The sequence below is a fragment of the Aethalodelphis obliquidens genome, unplaced genomic scaffold (assembly GCF_003676395.1).
Source record: "Aethalodelphis obliquidens isolate GAN/ISIS:26980383/991018 unplaced genomic scaffold, ASM367639v1 scaffold2, whole genome shotgun sequence".
Taxonomy (NCBI): domain Eukaryota; kingdom Metazoa; phylum Chordata; class Mammalia; order Artiodactyla; family Delphinidae; genus Aethalodelphis; species Aethalodelphis obliquidens.
Window position 1 is genome coordinate 19,094,397 of NW_020837946.1, and position 18,574 is coordinate 19,112,970.

General features: G+C 51.4%; 1 protein-coding gene across 1 annotated transcript; it reads right to left on the minus strand.

The window, feature by feature from the left end:
* Nucleotides 1–723: 723 nt before the first annotated feature.
* Nucleotides 724–9,879, minus strand: SLC11A1 (solute carrier family 11 member 1). Its single transcript, XM_027121489.1, has 15 exons — nt 9,620–9,879; nt 8,974–9,107; nt 8,066–8,188; nt 7,651–7,770; nt 6,607–6,713; nt 6,093–6,163; nt 5,686–5,753; nt 5,350–5,505; nt 4,593–4,751; nt 3,113–3,202; nt 2,866–2,985; nt 2,309–2,458; nt 1,793–1,866; nt 1,226–1,379; nt 724–1,085 (listed from the first exon to the last, which is right to left on the minus strand). The coding sequence occupies exons 1-15, from the start codon at nt 9,624–9,626 to the stop codon at nt 978–980; spliced, it is 1,641 nt and encodes a 546-aa protein (XP_026977290.1). The 5' UTR covers nt 9,627–9,879; the 3' UTR covers nt 724–977.
* Nucleotides 9,880–18,574: the final 8,695 nt, after the last annotated feature.

Consider the following 18,574-nt stretch of genomic DNA (forward strand, 5'->3'; position numbering starts at 1 on the left):
AGGCAGGAGGGACTTGGGGGAGCCTAGAAACAGCCCAGGGAGCGTCTGTAAAGTGCAGCCCCTTCAAGGGGCGAAAGGGCGCCGGGCCGCTCCCTGCGGCCGAGGGGATTCCCCGCCCACAGAGCTCACCCCACCTTCCCGCCTGGGCGGATTCCGAGGCCCCCGGGCGCGAAGCCCGAGTGACAGCCTCCTCCTCTTTGGAGGCGGGGAGTACCGGCGCTCGGGATCGTCCCTGTCCCTAGGGGGAGCTGGGAGTCAACGCCCAGGGAGCGTTAACTGCGCGGCGTGGGAGTCCCGGCCGCCTGGTCCCCTGGGGAGATGGCAAAGGAATTGGGCCTGAGAGGCACCGATTCTTGGGTTCCTTAGGACTTGGCGCCCTAAGAGGGGAGAACCGCGCTTCTGTTTTCCTGCCTGGAAAAGGGGTTTCAGGTGGAACAGAAAGGCTGAGGCCACTCCAGCGAGAGTGGGAGCGAGGCAGACCTTCGGGGAGGGGGACTATTCTTGATGGTTCAGGGATTTTGTGCTTTCCTGTTTCCATTTCCCTGCTCTTTTGGATAAGAAGTGAATTAGCATTTATTTATCGTTTTCAGACTCTATTTTTAAAGTACCAGTTTGGAGCCTGTGTCCCACCCCCAATTGGGTTGGTCTGTCAGGTTACTCCTATAGGTGCTCAATAAATACTTTAGGAATGATTTTTTTTTTTTTAAGTCTCAAGTGCCAGGCTCTGTGTTAAAGTGCTTTATTTACCTCCGCTGCAAGGTTGGTGTCCCCATTTTATAGTTGAGAACACTGAGATCCGGAGGTTAATCACTTGTCCAAACTAGGAGACAGCAGGTCCCTATGGAACCAGGGGAACCAGGGTTGGCCTGCTTCCAGAACTCCATCTTGCTGCCTCCACACACCGCCCCCGACCCCCACTGGTCCAGCAGGCCAGTCTGCCCCACTCGTTACACCCTCGGCCATGCCCTGGTGGGAGCTCATCCAGAGGTCTTCTCCTGATCCTCTTCAGGAAGCCCATACAGAAAGTGTTGGTGGGAACCGTGGGCCAGAAGGGTGGCTCCATGGGTGATGAGACAGGTCCAGGTCTGGAGGAGGGGTGACCATGAGTAGGGGAGAGGACAAGACCTTTGGGGAAGCCCCAGTGCATCCCCCCACTAAGCCCTCCATCTGTTGTCTCTTCTCCTTGCCTCCCCCGTCCCCAAGGCGCCCGCGGACCCAACAGTACCAGGTAGATGGTGAGGCCCAGGTAGACTGCAGCCAGCAGTACCACAAGGCTGAAGTAGGCAGGGTGGGGTAGGCTGGGCAAGTAGCTGACCACAAAGTAGAGGTTAATGGCACAGATGAGCACCATGATGGAAGAAGTGAAGGCCTTGCTCACCCTTGGGAACGAGAGGGAGGCTCAGGATTGGCTGCATCTCCTCCAGTGCCCACAGCCAGCCTGGAGCTAAGGTGGGGGGTGGATACACAAAGCCAGCTTCCCAGGGCTGTGGGCCCTGGGGCAGACCCCTGGCCAACTTCTGCCTCCTGGGCCCTCCAGGCACCACACTGGCAAGATTTGGCAAAAGCAGAGTCTGAGGTGAGGGGGAGGAGCTCAAGCTCTAGAAACAGCCCCTGGCCCAGGATTCCAGTCCTGGCTCCTCCACTTGCTAGCTAGCTGTGTGACCTTCGGCAAGTTTCTTAACCTCTCTGACCTTATCTGGGTAGTGGGAATAATGGGACTTCCTACCTCTTGGTGGTTGTGAGGATCAAGTGTGGTAATGTAAGTCCAGTGCTGGGGTTGGGGAGTACTCACAGGCCATTGGTAAACTCCTGCATCAGGGCGGGCATGCTGGTGAACGTGAGGATGGGCAGCACAGCGAAGGGAAGCTGGGGAGAAGCGGGAGGAGGGGGCTGAGGGACCCTGCCCTTAGAATACAGTAAGGAGGGGAGGAGCAGGCCGGGGCTCCAGTCACCCTCTGCCTCACTGTGCACCCTTGGGAAAGTCTCCTAACCACTCTGGGCCTCAATTTCTCCACCTCTCTGCCTTCCAAGGTTGTAGGGGTGTTTGGGGGCTCTGGCTCCAGGCTGCCTGAGCTTGTATCCCAGCTGTGCCACTGGTCACTTAACTGCACGCATCAGTTTTCCCATCTGCAAAATGGGGATAGTGGTGGTTCCTACCCCCTGGGGTGGCTGTGGAGAGTACATGAGGCTTGTAGATAAGGTGTGTTTAGAATAGCGCCTGGGACGCAGGGGAGGCTCTGTAGGGGGATTGCTGTGGTTCCTGTTTGGCTCCACAGCGGGAAGGAGGTGATAGGGCCCGCAGGCTCACCAGCAGGCTCTGCAGCACGTTGAGCAGGTCGTTGAGGCCTGACAGGTCCCGCAGGTCCCTGAAGACTGCCACGAGCACGGTGGGCAGGATGGCACAGGAGCGAGTGAGCAGGACTCGGGCGAAGCGTGACCACCGCAGCTTCAGGAAGCCCTGGGGGGTGGGGTGGGCACCTTGGTGGCGGGGTGCAGGACTGTGTTCCAAGGGAGGGACCCTCTATCCTCCCTCAGCCCATCTCATGCCTGGAGGAACACTCTGTTTCTCCATCTTTGAAATGGGGGCAGCTCTGTCCATAGTTGGTGGTGAGGGGATAGATGGGGGGAAATTAGGGGGGGTTCCCCTCCCACAGCTGATTGCTGTGTTGGAGAAAAGGCTTCTATTAGTTCTGGGTTTGCAGTTTCGGGCCTCATCTCGCTGAATCTCAGTTTTCTCATCTGTAAAATGGGGCTTATAAGGGCACCCGTTGGGCTGCCTTAAGGATCAAGGAAGCGGATGTCCGAGCCCCGAGTAGTGTGCCTTGCCCTCAGTCCCCTGCCCGCCCCGGCCCGCCGCAGCCCCACCTCCATCACAAACTGTCCCGCGTAGGTGCCGGTCATGGTGGAGCTCTGCCCGGCGGCCAGCAGACCCACCGCCCAGATGTAGAGGGCTGCGGGGCCAAAGAGGCAGCCCAGGATCACGCCCTGGAGGGAGGGGTGTGGTCAGAGCCATGGGTCCGCCCCTTCTCGCGCAGACGCTACCTCTGAGGTGGGCATGACGAGGAGCCCAGCTGGATCGAGCCCTTCCATACCCGCCCTGCCTCGCGCTTACTCCTTGGTAAATGTCCACCGCCACTGTAAGGTTGTTCATGGGGAAGATCTTGGCGTAGTCGTGGAGGCTGCTGTTAGCACAGACGTTGAACTGCGGGCACCGGGCAGTAGGAAGGAGATGTGAAGCGCACACTCAATGTTGGAAAATCAGACCTCCAAGCCTTGACCAAGGATTGAAAACTAGTGGCCCGCGGGCTGAATCCAGCCAGACATATTTTGTGTGACTAACAAATTTTTTTTTTCTTTAGTGTGAATTGGTTGACATTTACAATTGAGAAGATTTAACATGAGACCCTGGTTTCCAGCTGCTCTTGGATTGTAAGAGCTGGCATTACCACAGAGAGACAATTGGCCGGCGGGGACTCAGGCTGCCCCACAGGCCCTTCTCCCTTACCTGGGACCCCCTTCCCACAGCTCTGTGACTCGGCTGGTCTCGAAGGCAATGTGTGACTATGGTTTGCCGTCCTATTTAGACCTCTCTCCTTATGCTAAGGAGCAGAGACCCAGGGAGGGCTATGACCTCACAAGGTCACACAGCAAGGCAGTGGCAGTGCCCATGTCCCCGGAGGCTTGGTCAGTCTGTCCCATCCCCACCCCACCCCGTCAGCGTTCAGTAAGCGCCCAACACTGGCTAGCAGTTGTTAGAGCCTTGGGACAGAGACTCACTCAAAAACTGAGACAGGCAGAGTCCCAGATCCCAGAGAGCCAGGGAGGAGCTGGCCGGCTCCTTCGCCTTCAGAGCCTGCTCAAATGTCACCTCCTCCAAGAGGCCTCTCCTGACCACCTGGCCTAATGTAGTAGTCCCTCCCTCACCACACCCCCAATTATGTTTCATCACCCCCTTTATTTCCTTCACAACATCGTTCATATTTTCCTTTGAAACCGATCAACTGATTGGTTGATTTGTTTCCTGTTTGCTCACTGCCTCCGAATTTCATCTGCAAGAGGGCAAGGTCTCTATCATTGGCTGCTGTATCCCTAGGGCCTAAGACACTGGCTGATACATAACAAATGCTCAATAAATCTTTGCTGAATGAATGACAGTTTATCTACTAATAATGAAGATCATCACTAGAAACTCAAGGAAAGAAATTGCCTGCCTGCATATTCCTGACCCCACGCTCGTGCTTAGGCAGGCAGCCCCCTCCCAGAATGCCCTCCCTGCAGTTTGCTGGGCAAATCCTGCCCATCCTTCAAGGTGCAGCTGGAATGCTGGATCCTCCAAGACTCAGCTCCTCCCGCCAGTCACCTCCCCTGGACGTCTGTGCCTTGTAGCCCCTGGCGTGGGGCTGACCGCGTGCAAGCCTACATGCGTGTCTCCCCAGTGGGGTGGGGAAGGGGCTCCCAGCCAGAGGCCAGGGTCGCAGACTCCCTCCCCTACCAGTGCCTGGAGTACAGGACAGAGACTCGAAGGGCTTAGCTGCACTCTTTGGAGTCCCCAGCAAAGCCTGAAGGGCATGTGGGCATGGGGTGTGCCTCACCGCAGCCTGGTTGGTTTGCTGGTAGAAGGCTTGCCCAAAGACAGCCACAACAAAGAGGTTGATGAAGAAGGAGACAGACAGTGCGATGGTGGCTTCAATCAGGAAGTACATGTTGGCTTCTCGGATGTCTGCCCTGCGGGTCCGGTCTATCTCTCGAGACTATGAAAGTCAAAGGGAGGGAAGCACCGAAGTCCCTGAGTCATCCCAACATTCTCTACCCTCACACCTCTACCTGTGTTCCCCCCAAACCCCAGTTCTTTCTAAAGCCCCCTACATGGCCGTCTGGGATAGGCCTTTGTTTCTGCCTCAGGGCCTTTGCACTTGCCAGTCCCTCTGCTTAGAATCTCTTCTCCCCTGGTCTTCCTTCCCATCCTTCATGTTTCAAAGGCCTTGGCTGACTCCTTTTCTAAAGGAGCCCCCTCCCCAGTCATTCTCCATCATACTTCTCTGTGTTGTTTCCTTCAGAGCACCTTTCACAATCCATTTCTTTCCTTTATTGTTTACTTGCCCATGGTCTGTCTCTCCTGCTAGAATGCATGCTCTAAGAAGGCAGAGGACTTATCTGTCTCTTCATCACTGACCCCCAGCTCCCAGCACACAGTAGACCCTCTATTATTACATATTGAATAAAGAGTGATTCACTTCCCTCCTAAATTCACAGAGTTGGGAGCCAAAAGGGCGGGGCCCCAGCCTTGGGGACGGAGCCAGTGTGGCCCTTAGGGAGAAAGCATGTCTCCCTCCCCTCCAGTCTGCTCACCTTGACCAGGGCTGAGTGCAGGTAGATGTTGTGGGGCATGATGATGGCGCCAATGATGCCCACGGCCTGCAGCAGCTCGGGCTGGCCGCAGCCAGGGCACGAGGGCAGGAACAGGTCCCGAAGAAGTGCTCCCTGAGCAGGACGTGCCACCACATACTGTGGAGAGGAGCCTCGGTCAGGCTCCACCCCACCCCTGAGCAGCCATTCTCACCCTCTACCCCAACCCTGGCCACTAGGGAGCGTGGCTAAGGTCCGCTCCCCGCTCCTCTCAGGCTCTGCATGGGGCGGAGTGGGGTGGCCTTGGTGTGGGGACGTGGTACTGGTACGGCTTCCCACCTCATAGCCGAAGGTCAAGGCCATAATGGTAATAAGAAATCCAAAAAAGGCTTCCAGCTTCCGCAACCCTAGGGGGAGAACAAAGGGGCAGAACCGAAAAACCAAACAACCAAAATTATAACATAAACAATTATTAATGGCTGGTATCTTGAGCACTTTGTTCCAGGCACTGTGCCAAGTGCTTAACATATAGCGCTCGGTGCAGCCCCACCGCAGCCCTGTGGCCTCTGTGCTACTATCCACATGTTATAGATGAAGAAACAGAAGTCTAAGTAACTTGCTCAAGGCCGTACAGTCAGAGTGGGGCTGCTAGGAGCACTTCTCCCAATTCAGCAGAGCATCAGCTCCTACATTCATTGCCAGTCCCCCCCTCGCCAAGTCCCCTATGGGATGAGAGGCACACCCACCGTAGTTATCGAGGAAGAGGAAGAAGAATGTGTCCACGATGGTGATGAGGACACCACCCCAGAGTGGGATTCTGAAACCAGAGTGGCCTGCGTCAGCCCCGCCCGGTCCAGGAGTCTGGAACTCCCTCCTCAGGGCTGGAGACTGTAGAATGTGGCTTCCTGGGAGCAGGCACTCAAATGGCCCCAGACAGCTAAGGGAGAGGGGAGTGGGAGTGTGCTAGAGACGGGAAAATGCCACATACACGCTAGGAAGGGCCAAGCTGTGTGGAGGACCAGCGTGGTAGGGAGCTTGGGGCTGCAGTCCTGAAGGCTGCATGGTGACCGACATCTGTGTGATTTGAGACAAGTCACTTTACATATCTGGGTCTCCACTTCCCCATCCGGCAAATTGGGCAATAGCTCTGAGTCAGAGGTGACTGGAGGATGAAATGGACACAGGGAAATAGAAGGCCTGGGGAGGAAGAAGCCGCTGTTCCCAGCCCTGGACTGAAGAGCTGGGGCCCCTCCAGAGTACCGTCCAGCTGAGAGCAGATTGAATGCGATAGCTGTGCCAATGACTTCCTGCATGTCTGAGCCCACGATGGCTAGCTCGATGGTCAGCCAGAGAAGGGTGCGGGGCACCTAGGGGGAGGTAATCCCGTCATTAAGGCTGGACCAATTATTTGTCTGTTGTCTCAGACCTACACTGACTGACCTTTCTGTACCCGGCTCTATACTCCTGGGCTGGAAGCCTGCAAACTACATTTGCAAGTCTGCCTTGCCAGCGGGCTTCCAGTTAGGTTTTCATGGTGTAAAATTAATCAACAGAAGCCTCAATTAAATAGAGTTGGGAGATGAGAAGGGGAAGCTCCCACGCCCTGCGAAGATAGCAGAGCCCAACAGGAAGAAGAAAGACTCCTCTTCATTCCCGGCAAGGACTCAGCCACTGAAAAGCCATGGACTCTTTGTTGACTATCGGCCTCCCAAATTCCCTTTCCCCTCCATAAAAGTGTTCTCCTTCCTTTGCTGTGCGGAGACTTGCACGTGGCTCCCCATGGCTTCAGACTCCCCAGTTATGATTCTCTCCCCAGTTATGATTCTCAACCCATCTTTGTTGGAGAAGTATCTAGCAATCTATTTGTTTTAGGTCAACAGTAGGAAATAGTTAAAGGAAATGGAAAGGCAGGGAGACATCATTTTTACCCACCCCCCCCTTCTGGAGCTCGCACCAGCAAGGGCACCAGGCAACATGGGCTCCAGTCAGCAGTGGCGGCAATGCCTCTAGAAGCTTGGGTGCGAATGATGGCCCCTGGGCTCCTGTCCAGCAGCTTTCTGATCTCTGGGTAACACCTCCTTCCCTTGCTCCTCCAGCTCTTTCAACACCTTTGTGACTGCATCCCTGCATTAGATACCTTTGAAATATCTAGCGGCGTGATTTCTGTTGGCCTGCGTGGACACTGACGGCCAAGTCCCCGGTACCCACCCCAGCCAATGATTATCCCGAGCCAATGCCCACCTGTTTTTCACCTTGGGCAAGTCACCTCTTTAGGTGCTTCCTGTCCAGGGGCACCAAGCTCACCTTAGGGTAGTAGAGATGACAGACTTCGCCCAAGTCCTTGCCTGTCACCACGCCCAGCCGGGCAGCAAGTCGCTGGCAGAGCAAGCCCAACACGGTGGCCCACAGCAGTACCCAGAGCAGCTGTGAGAAGCCAGGGAGAGACCATCAGCCAGAGGGACCAGTCTGATAAGCCCTGAGCTGCTGGGACCCTCTAACCAAGGACACCCTCTGGGGAGTGAGTTGGGGAGATGGAGCTAGAAGACACCCCCCCACTCCCGCAGGGCTGCTTTGGGGACCCTTTTGTGGTCCATTTGAACTTAACACCTGTTCCCAGGAACACTGGCCATGAAGGCCACTCTGGGGAAACGTGGCAAGCTGGGGGTCTCCACCCACTTAGCCTGGTCACCCCCTCCCCACCGTGCCCCGACTCAATCACTTTGAATCCAGCCACAGCCCCGGCCTGAAGATCCGACTCGATGTTTCCTGGGTCCAGGAAAGCAATGCTCATAAGGAAACCGGGCCCCGTGAAGGCCCACAACTTCCGCAGGCTGAACGTGCCCTGTGGAGGGAAGTGGAGTGAGGGGTCTTGGACACAGGCTTGGGGGCCGCTGGCCATGGCCAGCCCCCAGGTGAGCCCCTCTGGGCTCATGGGCCCAGGCTGGCCAGCCCTGCCCTGGGCCATGGAGCTGCCACCCTGGGGTGGGGGGTAGTGGAGCACAGGGGGTGGGAGGAACTCAGGATTTGCTGAGTCACGGCAGATCAGCTTTCTGGATCGGTCAGGTTCTGTGGTCTACACTTGACTAGCCTGCCTCGGGCAGGCCCTGAGTCAGCAGATCCTCAGAGCCCAGAGGGGAGCTTTCCTGGGTCAGGCCTCCCTGCCCAGTCCCTTCTCAGACCACGGGGCCTCCTCTCTGGAGTCCACTGAGCCTAGGGTCTCCCCATCCCCATTCCGGGGGGTAGCCTAGCAGCCTGGGCATCTGCTAAAGATTCTGGGAATGCAGGGTGATAGTCTCTTAGAAGCCAGCCGGCAGGCTCCACGTCTCCCGATGCCCTTGTCTGCATCCTTTCCTTAAATGTTACAACAAATCCTTGAGGCTCCAACCGGAATTCACCCCAGGTCCCTTTCCCTTCCTAGGAAAGCTGAGATTCATCTAGAAAGCCACTTGATAATTTTTAGACAAATATTAAGTGCCCCAGCTAAGCACTGGGGACAGAAGCAGGGAGGCAGCGGTTGCCGTTGTCCATCAAGGCTGCTCAGAGCTGGAAGGGACCCCCCTCCCCCTGTGAGATCCCATGTGGTCTTGTCCATCCCGAAAGACCCCAGGAAGTTTCCAGCATTCTCACCGGTTCTGCATCTGGGATGGGGATCTTCTTGCTCAGGTAGGTCCCTCCGGGAGGTTCTTGCTGTAACCCCGGGTTGGGTGGGCTAGAGATGGAACCATATCTGGTCCTGCTGAGCTTTGGGGGGCCTGTGTCACCTGCAAGGGGCCTCATGAGGCTTGGTGAGTGACGCGCCTCTTTCTGGTGGCCCAGGATTAAAGCCATCTGTCCTCTTCCCACACCTCCTCTTGGCAAAGTGGAGAAATGAAGGCCCAACTGAACAGGAGGCCTTGACTCCCATCTTGGGTCCACCGCCTCCACCCCGGACCAAACATTACAGAAGATGTGTGAGAAGCGGGGCCTTCATGATTACCCTCTTTCCGTGTGAGTGCAGAGATTCCCAGACCCAGATCTCTCTCGTCACGGAGGATGTGGAGAGGGACGTGGGCTCTGAGGAGGGAAAGCTGGCCCCACCGTGTGTGCCCCTTGGCCTCATCCCTGCCACCTCCAGCAGCCAAGGAGGCCCCAGGGGTTCCAGACCCACAGAGATGAGGCAAGGGGGCACTCTGCCCTTGGGGATGTGAAGAACCCAGCCTCAGGCCGGTGTCCTTGCCCCCCTGACTCCCCCCCCACCCCCATTCAGGCTCTGTCCCCGGAGGTGGCCGCTCACCTGTCATGAGGACCGCAGACTCAGGGACTCTGCACGAGTGATGTGCTGGGCAGCCCTTCTGGCTACGCTTCCTCTCTGGGTGCTGCTGAGTGTGTGAGTCCACACCCTCTTACCCATCCTCAGCTGAGCTGGGCTGTTCTCACACGCACGGAGCCTTGTGAAACACTTTCCAAGGGCAGAAGTGGCCAGCTCTGGTGCAAGGGTCTGGGTGACCACGGTATGGCCATTTGCTCCCCTCCTGGCCTGAGTCCCACAACTCCTCTGGCTCCCTTCCAGGCACCCCGAGTTCTGTGCCTCCCAAGTTAGCTCTGATTTCAGACACTTCCTGCCACTTGGGCATTCATGTCTAGATCACGTGACTGCCCCCTGCCTCCACCTTCTCTCACCCTGCACAATCAGACCCTTCTCCTTTTCATTCTTGAGTCCCATGGCCAGTGGTTGGCCTAATGGGAGGAAGGGAGTTCTGATGCCTACCTCGACCTCAGTTTCCCACTGAGTGCCTCAGAGGGAAAGACCTTCCAGGCACTGCCACAAGGACATGCATTGAAGATTCAGGCCAAAGAGATCCTCAGAAGAAAGGGGCACTGGAATTCTGGTCCTTGTTCTGCCAGCGATCCACTTGACATTGTCACCAGATCATGTCTTATCTCTGATCTTGTTTCTTCTGTTAAAGGAAGGGCTCAGACTAGCTAAGTGGTTAAAAGTTTAGGTGTCCAAGGAGGCCAGGCAGGTAAGATGAACTATGAGACAGGTTGGGAATGAGAAAAATAGTGCCAGCTCAGGACTGAATGACAAAAGATGCCAAGCCTCCGCTGTGGGGGGGGGGGTACGGTAATAGGGAGTGGTGGACTGTAGCAAAACAAAGGTCATAAACTCTGTCTGAAGAGGGCAGTGCTTACAGAGTTCCAGACAACTGTCATGTGGAAATGTGGGTCCACTGTCATCATGTCCTCTGACTTGTCAAGGATGCTGGAAAATGTATGCAACATATGCTTTTTGAATACTAGGCTACAATTTTTTGAAGATATTGTGTAATCTAAACATACATTTCTATGGGCTGGATTCCACTTGAGGGTGACCAATCTATTACCTCTAGACCGTTCCAGCTCCCAGTCTCTTCTCCTTGCCAGCTGCCAGCTCCTTTATCCCCCCACTTACCTCCTTCAGAGTCTTCTCCCTGCCATGCCCTGCAGCCTTTCTTTTCTGCCAAGAAGATCCAGACCTTGAATTGTCATGGGGTTTCCAAATCCAAAGTCTGCAACTTCAGGACTCAGAGAAAATTGGGGCAGGTTCTCACATCCAGACCTGATCTGGGATATGATGTATCCCCACGTGAGTCAAAAACTTGAGCCAAAGCTTAGGAAACCAGGATGCGGGGAGGCAGCCAATCTCCTGGCTCCTCATTGATTGAAGAGGCTGGAGGGACAGGAGAGATGTGGGTGCGGGTAGGGGGGTGAATGGCGTGTCAGAGAGGAGGGAACTGCACTGGGGTTTGTCGCTCGCTGTGCAGTCCTGTTGCTCGAGGTATGGTCACCATCCTTGACCTCTAGGGTTTACACAGGTTTGCAGTCGCTATCTTGGACTCACGTGGTGGTGGCTGTGGGGTGGGGCTGGGGTAGGATGCTGTGATGGTTTCATTTTTTGTTTCAGTTTGACTGGGCCATGGGGTGCCCAGTAATTTGGTCAAACATTCTGGGTATGTCTGTGAGGGTGTTTTTGGAGGAGATTAATATTTTAATCAGTGCTTCCCTGGTGGCGCAGTGGTTGAGAGCCCGCCTGCCAATGCAGGGGACATGGGTTCGTGCCCCGGTCCGGGAAGATCCCACATGCCGCAGAGCGGCTGGGCCCGTGAGCCATGGCCGCTGGGCCTGCGCGTCCGCAGCCCGTGTTCCGCAGCGGGAGAGGCCACAACAGTGCGAGGCCCGCGTACCGCAAAAATATATATATATATATATATTTTAATCAGTAGACTAAGTAAGTCTGATTTCCCTCCCTAATGGTGTATCATCCAACCAGTTGAAGACCCGAAGAGAACAAAAGGCTGAGTAAGGGAGAATTCTCTCTCCCTGAGGACTGCTTTTGAACTGGGACACTGGTCTTCTCCTGTCTTCAGACTTGGGTTGGACTAGAACTTACACCACCGGCCCACCTGTTTCTCAGGCCTTCAGACTTGGACTGGGATTATATATGCCATTGGCTCTCCAGCTTGCAAATCTAGAGATTCTTGGCCTCTATCCTCACATGACCCCATTCCTTATTATCTATCTATCTATCATCTATCTATCTATCTATATCTATCATCTATATTTTCATTGGTTCTGTTTCTCTGGAGAAACCTGACTAAGACAGCATCCTGTCTTCCTCTTTGCATCTTTTGTGGGGCCTTCCCTATAGTTAGGAACTCGGTGAGTATAACTGATTAATGACTGATCGATACCCTCCACAACCTCTACCTTACAGAGGAGGCAGTGTGTGTAACGGTTAAGAGCAGAGGTCTCTGGGCAGAGTGTCTACATGAGCCAGAGCTCCAGAAATCTGCATAGTCGTCCCCTCGGATCTGGAATTGTTGCTGAATATTAAACCCTGCATGCGTGCAGTGAAATTGCATGAAGGCCAATCTGCTCAAAATGGATCACAGACTCAAATGTAAATTTAACACTAAAGCTTTTAGACAAAAAGTAGGAGAGGGAATTCCCTGGTGGTCCAGTGGCTAGGACTCAGCGCTTTCACTGCCGTGGCTTGGGTTCCATTCCTGGTTGGGGAACGAAGGTCCGCAAGCCACTTGGCGAGGCCAAAAAAAAAAAAAAAAAAAATTGGAGAAAATCTTCAGGATCTAGAACCAGACAAAGATTCATTAGACTTGACACTTACAAAAGCATGATTTATAAAGGGAAAAATGATGAATTGGTCCTCATCAAAATTAAAAACTTTTGCTCTGTGAAGGACCCTGTTAAGAGAATGAAGAGACAAGCTAAAGGTTCAGAGAAAATATTTGCAAACCACATATCTGACGATGATGATTAGATAACAAAGGATAGGGCTTCCCTGGTGGCACAGTGGTTAAGAATCCGCCTGCCAATGCAGGTGACACGGGTTCAAGTTGCCATGGAGCAACTAAGCCAGTATCCAGAAATAGGGAAATCTCTTAAAACTCAGTGTGAAAACACAAACAATCCAATTAGAAATGGGCAGGGAGTTCCCTGGTGGTGTAGTGGTTAGGATTCAGTGCTTTCACTGCTGTGGCCTGGGTTCAATCCTTGGTAGGGGAACTGAGATCCCACAAGCCTCGCGGCGTGGTCAAAAAAACCAATCCAAAACAAAACACCAAACAAAAAAGAAATGGGCAAAAGTCATGAACACACATTTCACCAAACAGGATGTACAGATAGCAAACAAATATATGAAAAGATGTTCAGCGTCATTAGCCATTAGGAAAATGCAAATTAAATCATAATGAGGTATCACTACACGACTAGCAGAATAGCTAAGATAAAAAATAGTCCCAATACCAAATGTTGGTGAGGATGTGGAGAAACTAGGTCGATCACTGATATGTTGCTGGTGGGAATGTAAAATGGTACAGCCACTCTGGAGATAGTTTGGAAATTTCTTTAAAAATTAAAGATGGAGGATCTTCCCTGGCGGTCCAGTGGTTAAGACTTCGTCTTCCAATGCAGGGGGTGTGGTTTCGATCCCTGGTCGGGGAGCTGGGATCTCACATGCCTCACGGCCAAAACAACAAACAAACATAAAAAACCCCATAAAGCAGAAGCAATATTGTACAAATTCAATAAAGACTTTAAAAATGGTCTACATCAAAAAAATCTTAAAAAAATAAAATTAAACCTGCAACTACCATAGGATTCAGCAACTGCACGCCTGGGCTTTTTTTTTTCCCCCAGAGAAATGATGACTCATGTTCACACAAAAATCTGTACACAAATATTTAGAGCAGTTTTATTCATAATAGCTCAAACTGGAAACAACCCCATACCATCCTTCAACGGGTGAATGGTTAACCAAACTACGGGACATCCATACCATAGAATATACTATGGTACTCATACCATATACTATGGTATACATTTATCCCAGAGAAATTAAAACTTGTGTTCATACAAAAACCTGTATATGAATGTTTATAGCAGCTTTATGTCTAATAGCCAAAAACTAGAATTAGTCTAGATGTCATTCAACAGGACAATGGTAAAACTAACTGCGGTACAAACCACGGATTACTACTTAGCAGTGAAAGGAACAAACTACTGATACCACAGTAACTTGGATGAATCTCCAGGAAATCATGCTACGTGAAAAAAGTCAATCTGAAAAGTTTACGTTTTACTATTACATTATATAACATTTTTGCAATGACAAAATTTTGGAAATGAAGGTCAGATTTACTACTTTTATCCTTTTGCTACTAAGTCGCAGCCAGTAGAGATGGGTGAGGTCGGGGGTGGAGAGGGATGTAGATGTGATTCTGAAAAGATAACTTGAAGGATCCTTGTGGTATTGGAACTGTTCTGTACCTTGACCTTGGTGGAGGATACACAAACCTACACATATGACAAACTGTACAGAACTTAATACACACACATGAGTACAAGTAAAACTGGGGATATCTGAAAAAGAGCAGTGCACTTTGTTAAGGTCAATATGTTGGTTGTATTCTTTTTTATTTTTTTAATTTTTTAAATTTTTGACTGCATTGGGTCTTCGTTGCTGCGTGTGGGCTTTCTCTAGTTGCGGCGAGCAGGGGCTACTCTTCGTTGTGGTGCATAGGCTTCTCATTGCGGTGGCTTCTCTTGTTGCAGAATACGGGCTCTAGGCGTGCGGGCTTCAGTAGTCACAGGATGTGGGCTCAGTAGTTGTGGCTCATGGGTTCTAGAGCACAGGCTCAGTAGTTGTGGCGCATGGGCTTAGTTGCTCTGTGGCATGTGGGATCTTCCCGGTCTGGGGATCGAATCCGTGTCCCCTGCATTGGCAGGTGGATTCTTAACCACTGAGCCACCAGGGAAGTTCTATCCTGGTTGTGTTGAAAGTGGAGACTCAAACAGATACTTGTACACCTGTGTTCAGACCAACACTTTTCACAATAGCCAAAAGGAGGAAACCACTCAAATGTCCATCAACAGATGAATAAATGAATGTGGTATATCCATACAATGGAATATTATTCAGCCTTAAAAAGAAATGAAATTCTGATATATTGCTATCATATGGATGAACCTTGAAAACATTATGCTAACTGAAATAAGCAGTCACAAAAGGACAAATTTTGTGTGATTCCACTTATATGAGGCGAATTTATAGAGACAGAAAGTAGAATGATAATTACCAGGGACCAGGGAATGAGGGGGGGAAAGGGGAGTTATTATTTAATGGGTACAGAGTTTTTGTCTGGGATGATAAAAATGTTCCAGAAACAGATGGTGGTGATGGTTGTTGGTTGTACAATAATGTGAATGTACTTAACGTTGCAGAATTGTGGTTAAAAGGGTACATTTTATGTATATTTTACCACCGAAAAAAGTGGAAAATATCCTGGTTTTAATATTGAATTTTTAAAAAATATTTAATTCTATTTATTTTTGGCTGCATTGGGTCTTCATTGTAGTGGCTTCTCTTGCTGCAGAGCATGGGCTCTAGGCACATGGGCTTCAGTAGATGTGGCACGCGGGCTCAGTAGTTGTGGCTCGTAGGCTCTAGAGCACAAGCTCAGTAGTTGTGGCGCCCGGGCTTAGTTGCTCCGTGGCATGTGGGATCTTCCTGGACCAGGGATCGAACCCATGTCCCCTGCATTTGCAGGCAGATTCTTATCCACTGTGCCACCAGGGAAGTCCCTGTAATATTATATTATATTAACATTTTGCAAGATGTTACCAATGGGACAAAGTGGGTAAAATGTACATGAGATCTCTCTGAATTATTTCCTACAACTGCGTGTGAATCTGCAATTATCTCAATTTTTAAAGTGAAGGAAAAGTCTTATTGAATGAATATTATGCTTTAATAAAATTGATTTTAAAAAAATCCACCAGGGAAATTCCCTGGTGGTCCAGTGGTTAGGACTCAGGGCTTTCACTGCTGAGGGCCTGGGTTCAATCCCTGGTCGGGGAACTAAGATCCCACAAGCCACGTGGCGTGGCCAAAAGAAAAAAAAAAATCCACCAGAGTCTCTGGAATCAAATGGCTGGGGTGTGAATCTTTCTTACTAGCTCGATGACTTGGGCAAGTTTCTTAGGCCCTCAGTGTCCTCACCTGTGATGTAGGGGCGATGAAAATACCCCGAAGCATTTGTGTGAGGCCCAAGAAATGCACCTAGCACGGCGCAGTTAGTTGCTTTTGTAAATTGGGTTCCAAAATGTCATTGGTCACTGTCAGTTCTTCAGAACTCCAAATACATTTTCTGTTAAAAACATTGATGCACGTGGTGGTTTAGTTCTCAGTCTCATCCACCAGAGGCTTTGGATGCAGTGTAGCTCAAACATGGGGCATTTGTGATGATTAGATAACAAAGGATAGGGCTTCCCTGGTGGCACAGTGGTTAAGAATCCGCCTGCCAATGCAGGTGACACGGGTTCAAGCCCTGGTCCAGGAAGATCCCACATGCCATGGAGCAACTAAGCCCGTGTGCCACAACTACTGAGCTTGTGCTCTAGAGCCCGCGAGCCACGACTACTGAAGCCCATGCGCTTAGAGCCCGTGCTCTGCAACAAGAGAAGCCACTGCAATGAAGAGTAGCCCCGGCTCACTGCAACTAGAGAAAGCCCGCATGCAGCAACGAAGACTCAATGCAGCCAAAAATAAATAAGTAAAATAAATAAATTTATTTAAAAAAATAACAAAGGACAATTCTGATGCAATATATCTTAAAACAAAATGGGGAAATGATCAAACTAAACAAGAATGGTTTTTTTAAAAAAATTATTTATTTTATTTATTTATGGCGGCGTTAGGTCTTCGTTGCTGTGCACGGGCTTTCTCCAGTTGTGTCGAGCGGGGGCTACTCTTGGTTGTGGCGTGCAGACTTCTCATTGCGGTGGTTTCTCTTGTTGTGGAGCACAGGCTCTAGGTGCGCGGGCTTCAGTAGTTGTGGCTCACGGGCTCTAGAACACAAACTCAGTAGCTGTGGCGCACAGACTTAGTTGCTCCGTGGCATGTGGGATCTTCCTTGATCAGGGCTCAAACCCGTGTCCCCTGCATTGGCGGGAGGATTCTTAACCACTGCGCCACCAGGGAAGCCCCCAAGAATGAGTTTTAGCGGGAATGCTGGTGTTGGGGAAACAGCAGATTTAACCAAAAGAAGGGAGGAGCACGACAGAGATTCAGAAGGTCCAATCTGCACCTTCCAAGGGCATTATCAGCCCTGTTTTTTAATTTTGTTGTCAAATGTCAAAATGTAAGACTCTCTTTTTAGGGCTCCATTGATCTATAGCATTGCTCTTAGTTTATTTGCTTGTATTATGGCTTCTGGTGGGAAGAAAAAGCGCAGAAACAGGCAGGCATTCAAGTATTTGCCTAACCCACTTCCAGGGCCTCTTAGGCTCCCAGACAGAGGGCAACACTTTAGTTGCGTTCTTGTCAGGACAAGACCATCTTGTCCTGAACCCCTTGCAGTAGCTCAGACATTCCATGCTCCCTCCATCTCATCTCCATGCCTTGGCATATGTTGCTTCCTCCTCAAACAACTCTGCCTGGCAAACAGCCTCTCGTCATTCAGGATTCAGTTATGGTGTGACCTCTTCCAGGAAGCCTTCCTTGATTTCTCCAGGGCTAGACTGTATGCTCCCGTAGCACAATGCCTTCCCTGTCTACCCCGGCAATTCAAAGCACTGAAGCAGCTGTCAGTGACAACGCAGTAGGGAATGGGGCAGTGTCTGGGTACCTGGGGAAGGGGAAAGACAGTGTACAGTCAACACTACTCTGGACGGATCTAAAGCAGGAAGATGCCTCTTCTCTGTTCTGGGATCTGTCTCCAGAGAGCCACCTCTGATCTATTTATCAGAGTGGATTCACATATAGCCTTGAGCCAGGCTCCCTGGGTCTAAATCCTGGTTCTGCCACTAACCAGTTGCATGGCCTTGACCTTAGCCTTTTCTTCATCTGTAAAATGGGTATAATAATAGAACCCACCTCATAGGGGTATTGTGAGAATCACATGACTTATGTGTAGAGGGATTAGAATAGTAAGTGCTGCATAGGGCTTGCTCTTATTATTACTATTCCTTTGCCTCCCTGGGTTCTCAACACTAGATCAAGTTGCATTAAACACTCTAATATTGCAGGTAGCACTTTGCATGGTCTACACTCACACATTCATCCACGGGAGCCTTGGCTGATGTCTCTTTCCTTCTGAATGGACTCTGTGTCATGCAGGTGGGGCTTGGTCTTGATACCCCCACAGCATCCCCACACCCTAGTCCAGTGCCTGGCATGTCACGAGTGCTCAATCTTTGTTTTTTCTTTGTTCAGAGACATATATAGCTTAGGACTATGGAGCAAGGAGAGGGGGGTCATAGGAGTTCTGGGGACAAATGATACAATCTAAAAACAAACTGGTCTTGAAATGGATGTCACAGAGCAGGCAGGGAAGTGGCAGACTCCTTCTCAAGTCACCTGATGCAAGAGCGCTCAGCAGGGGCTTCCCTGGTGGCTCAGTGGTTAAGAATCTGCCTGCTAATGCAGGGGACATGGGTTTGAGCCCTGGTCCAGGAAGATCCCACATGCCGCGGAGCAACCAAGCCCGTGCACCACAACTACTGAGCCTACGCGCCACAACTACTGAAGCCCATGTGCCTAGAGTTCGTGCTCTGCAACAAGAGAAGCCACCGCAATGAGAAGCCTGCGCACCACAAGGAAGAGTAGCCCCCACTCGCTGCACCTAGAGAAAGCCCGCGCGCAGCAACGAAGACCCAAGGCAGCCAAAAATAAATAAATAAATAAATTTAT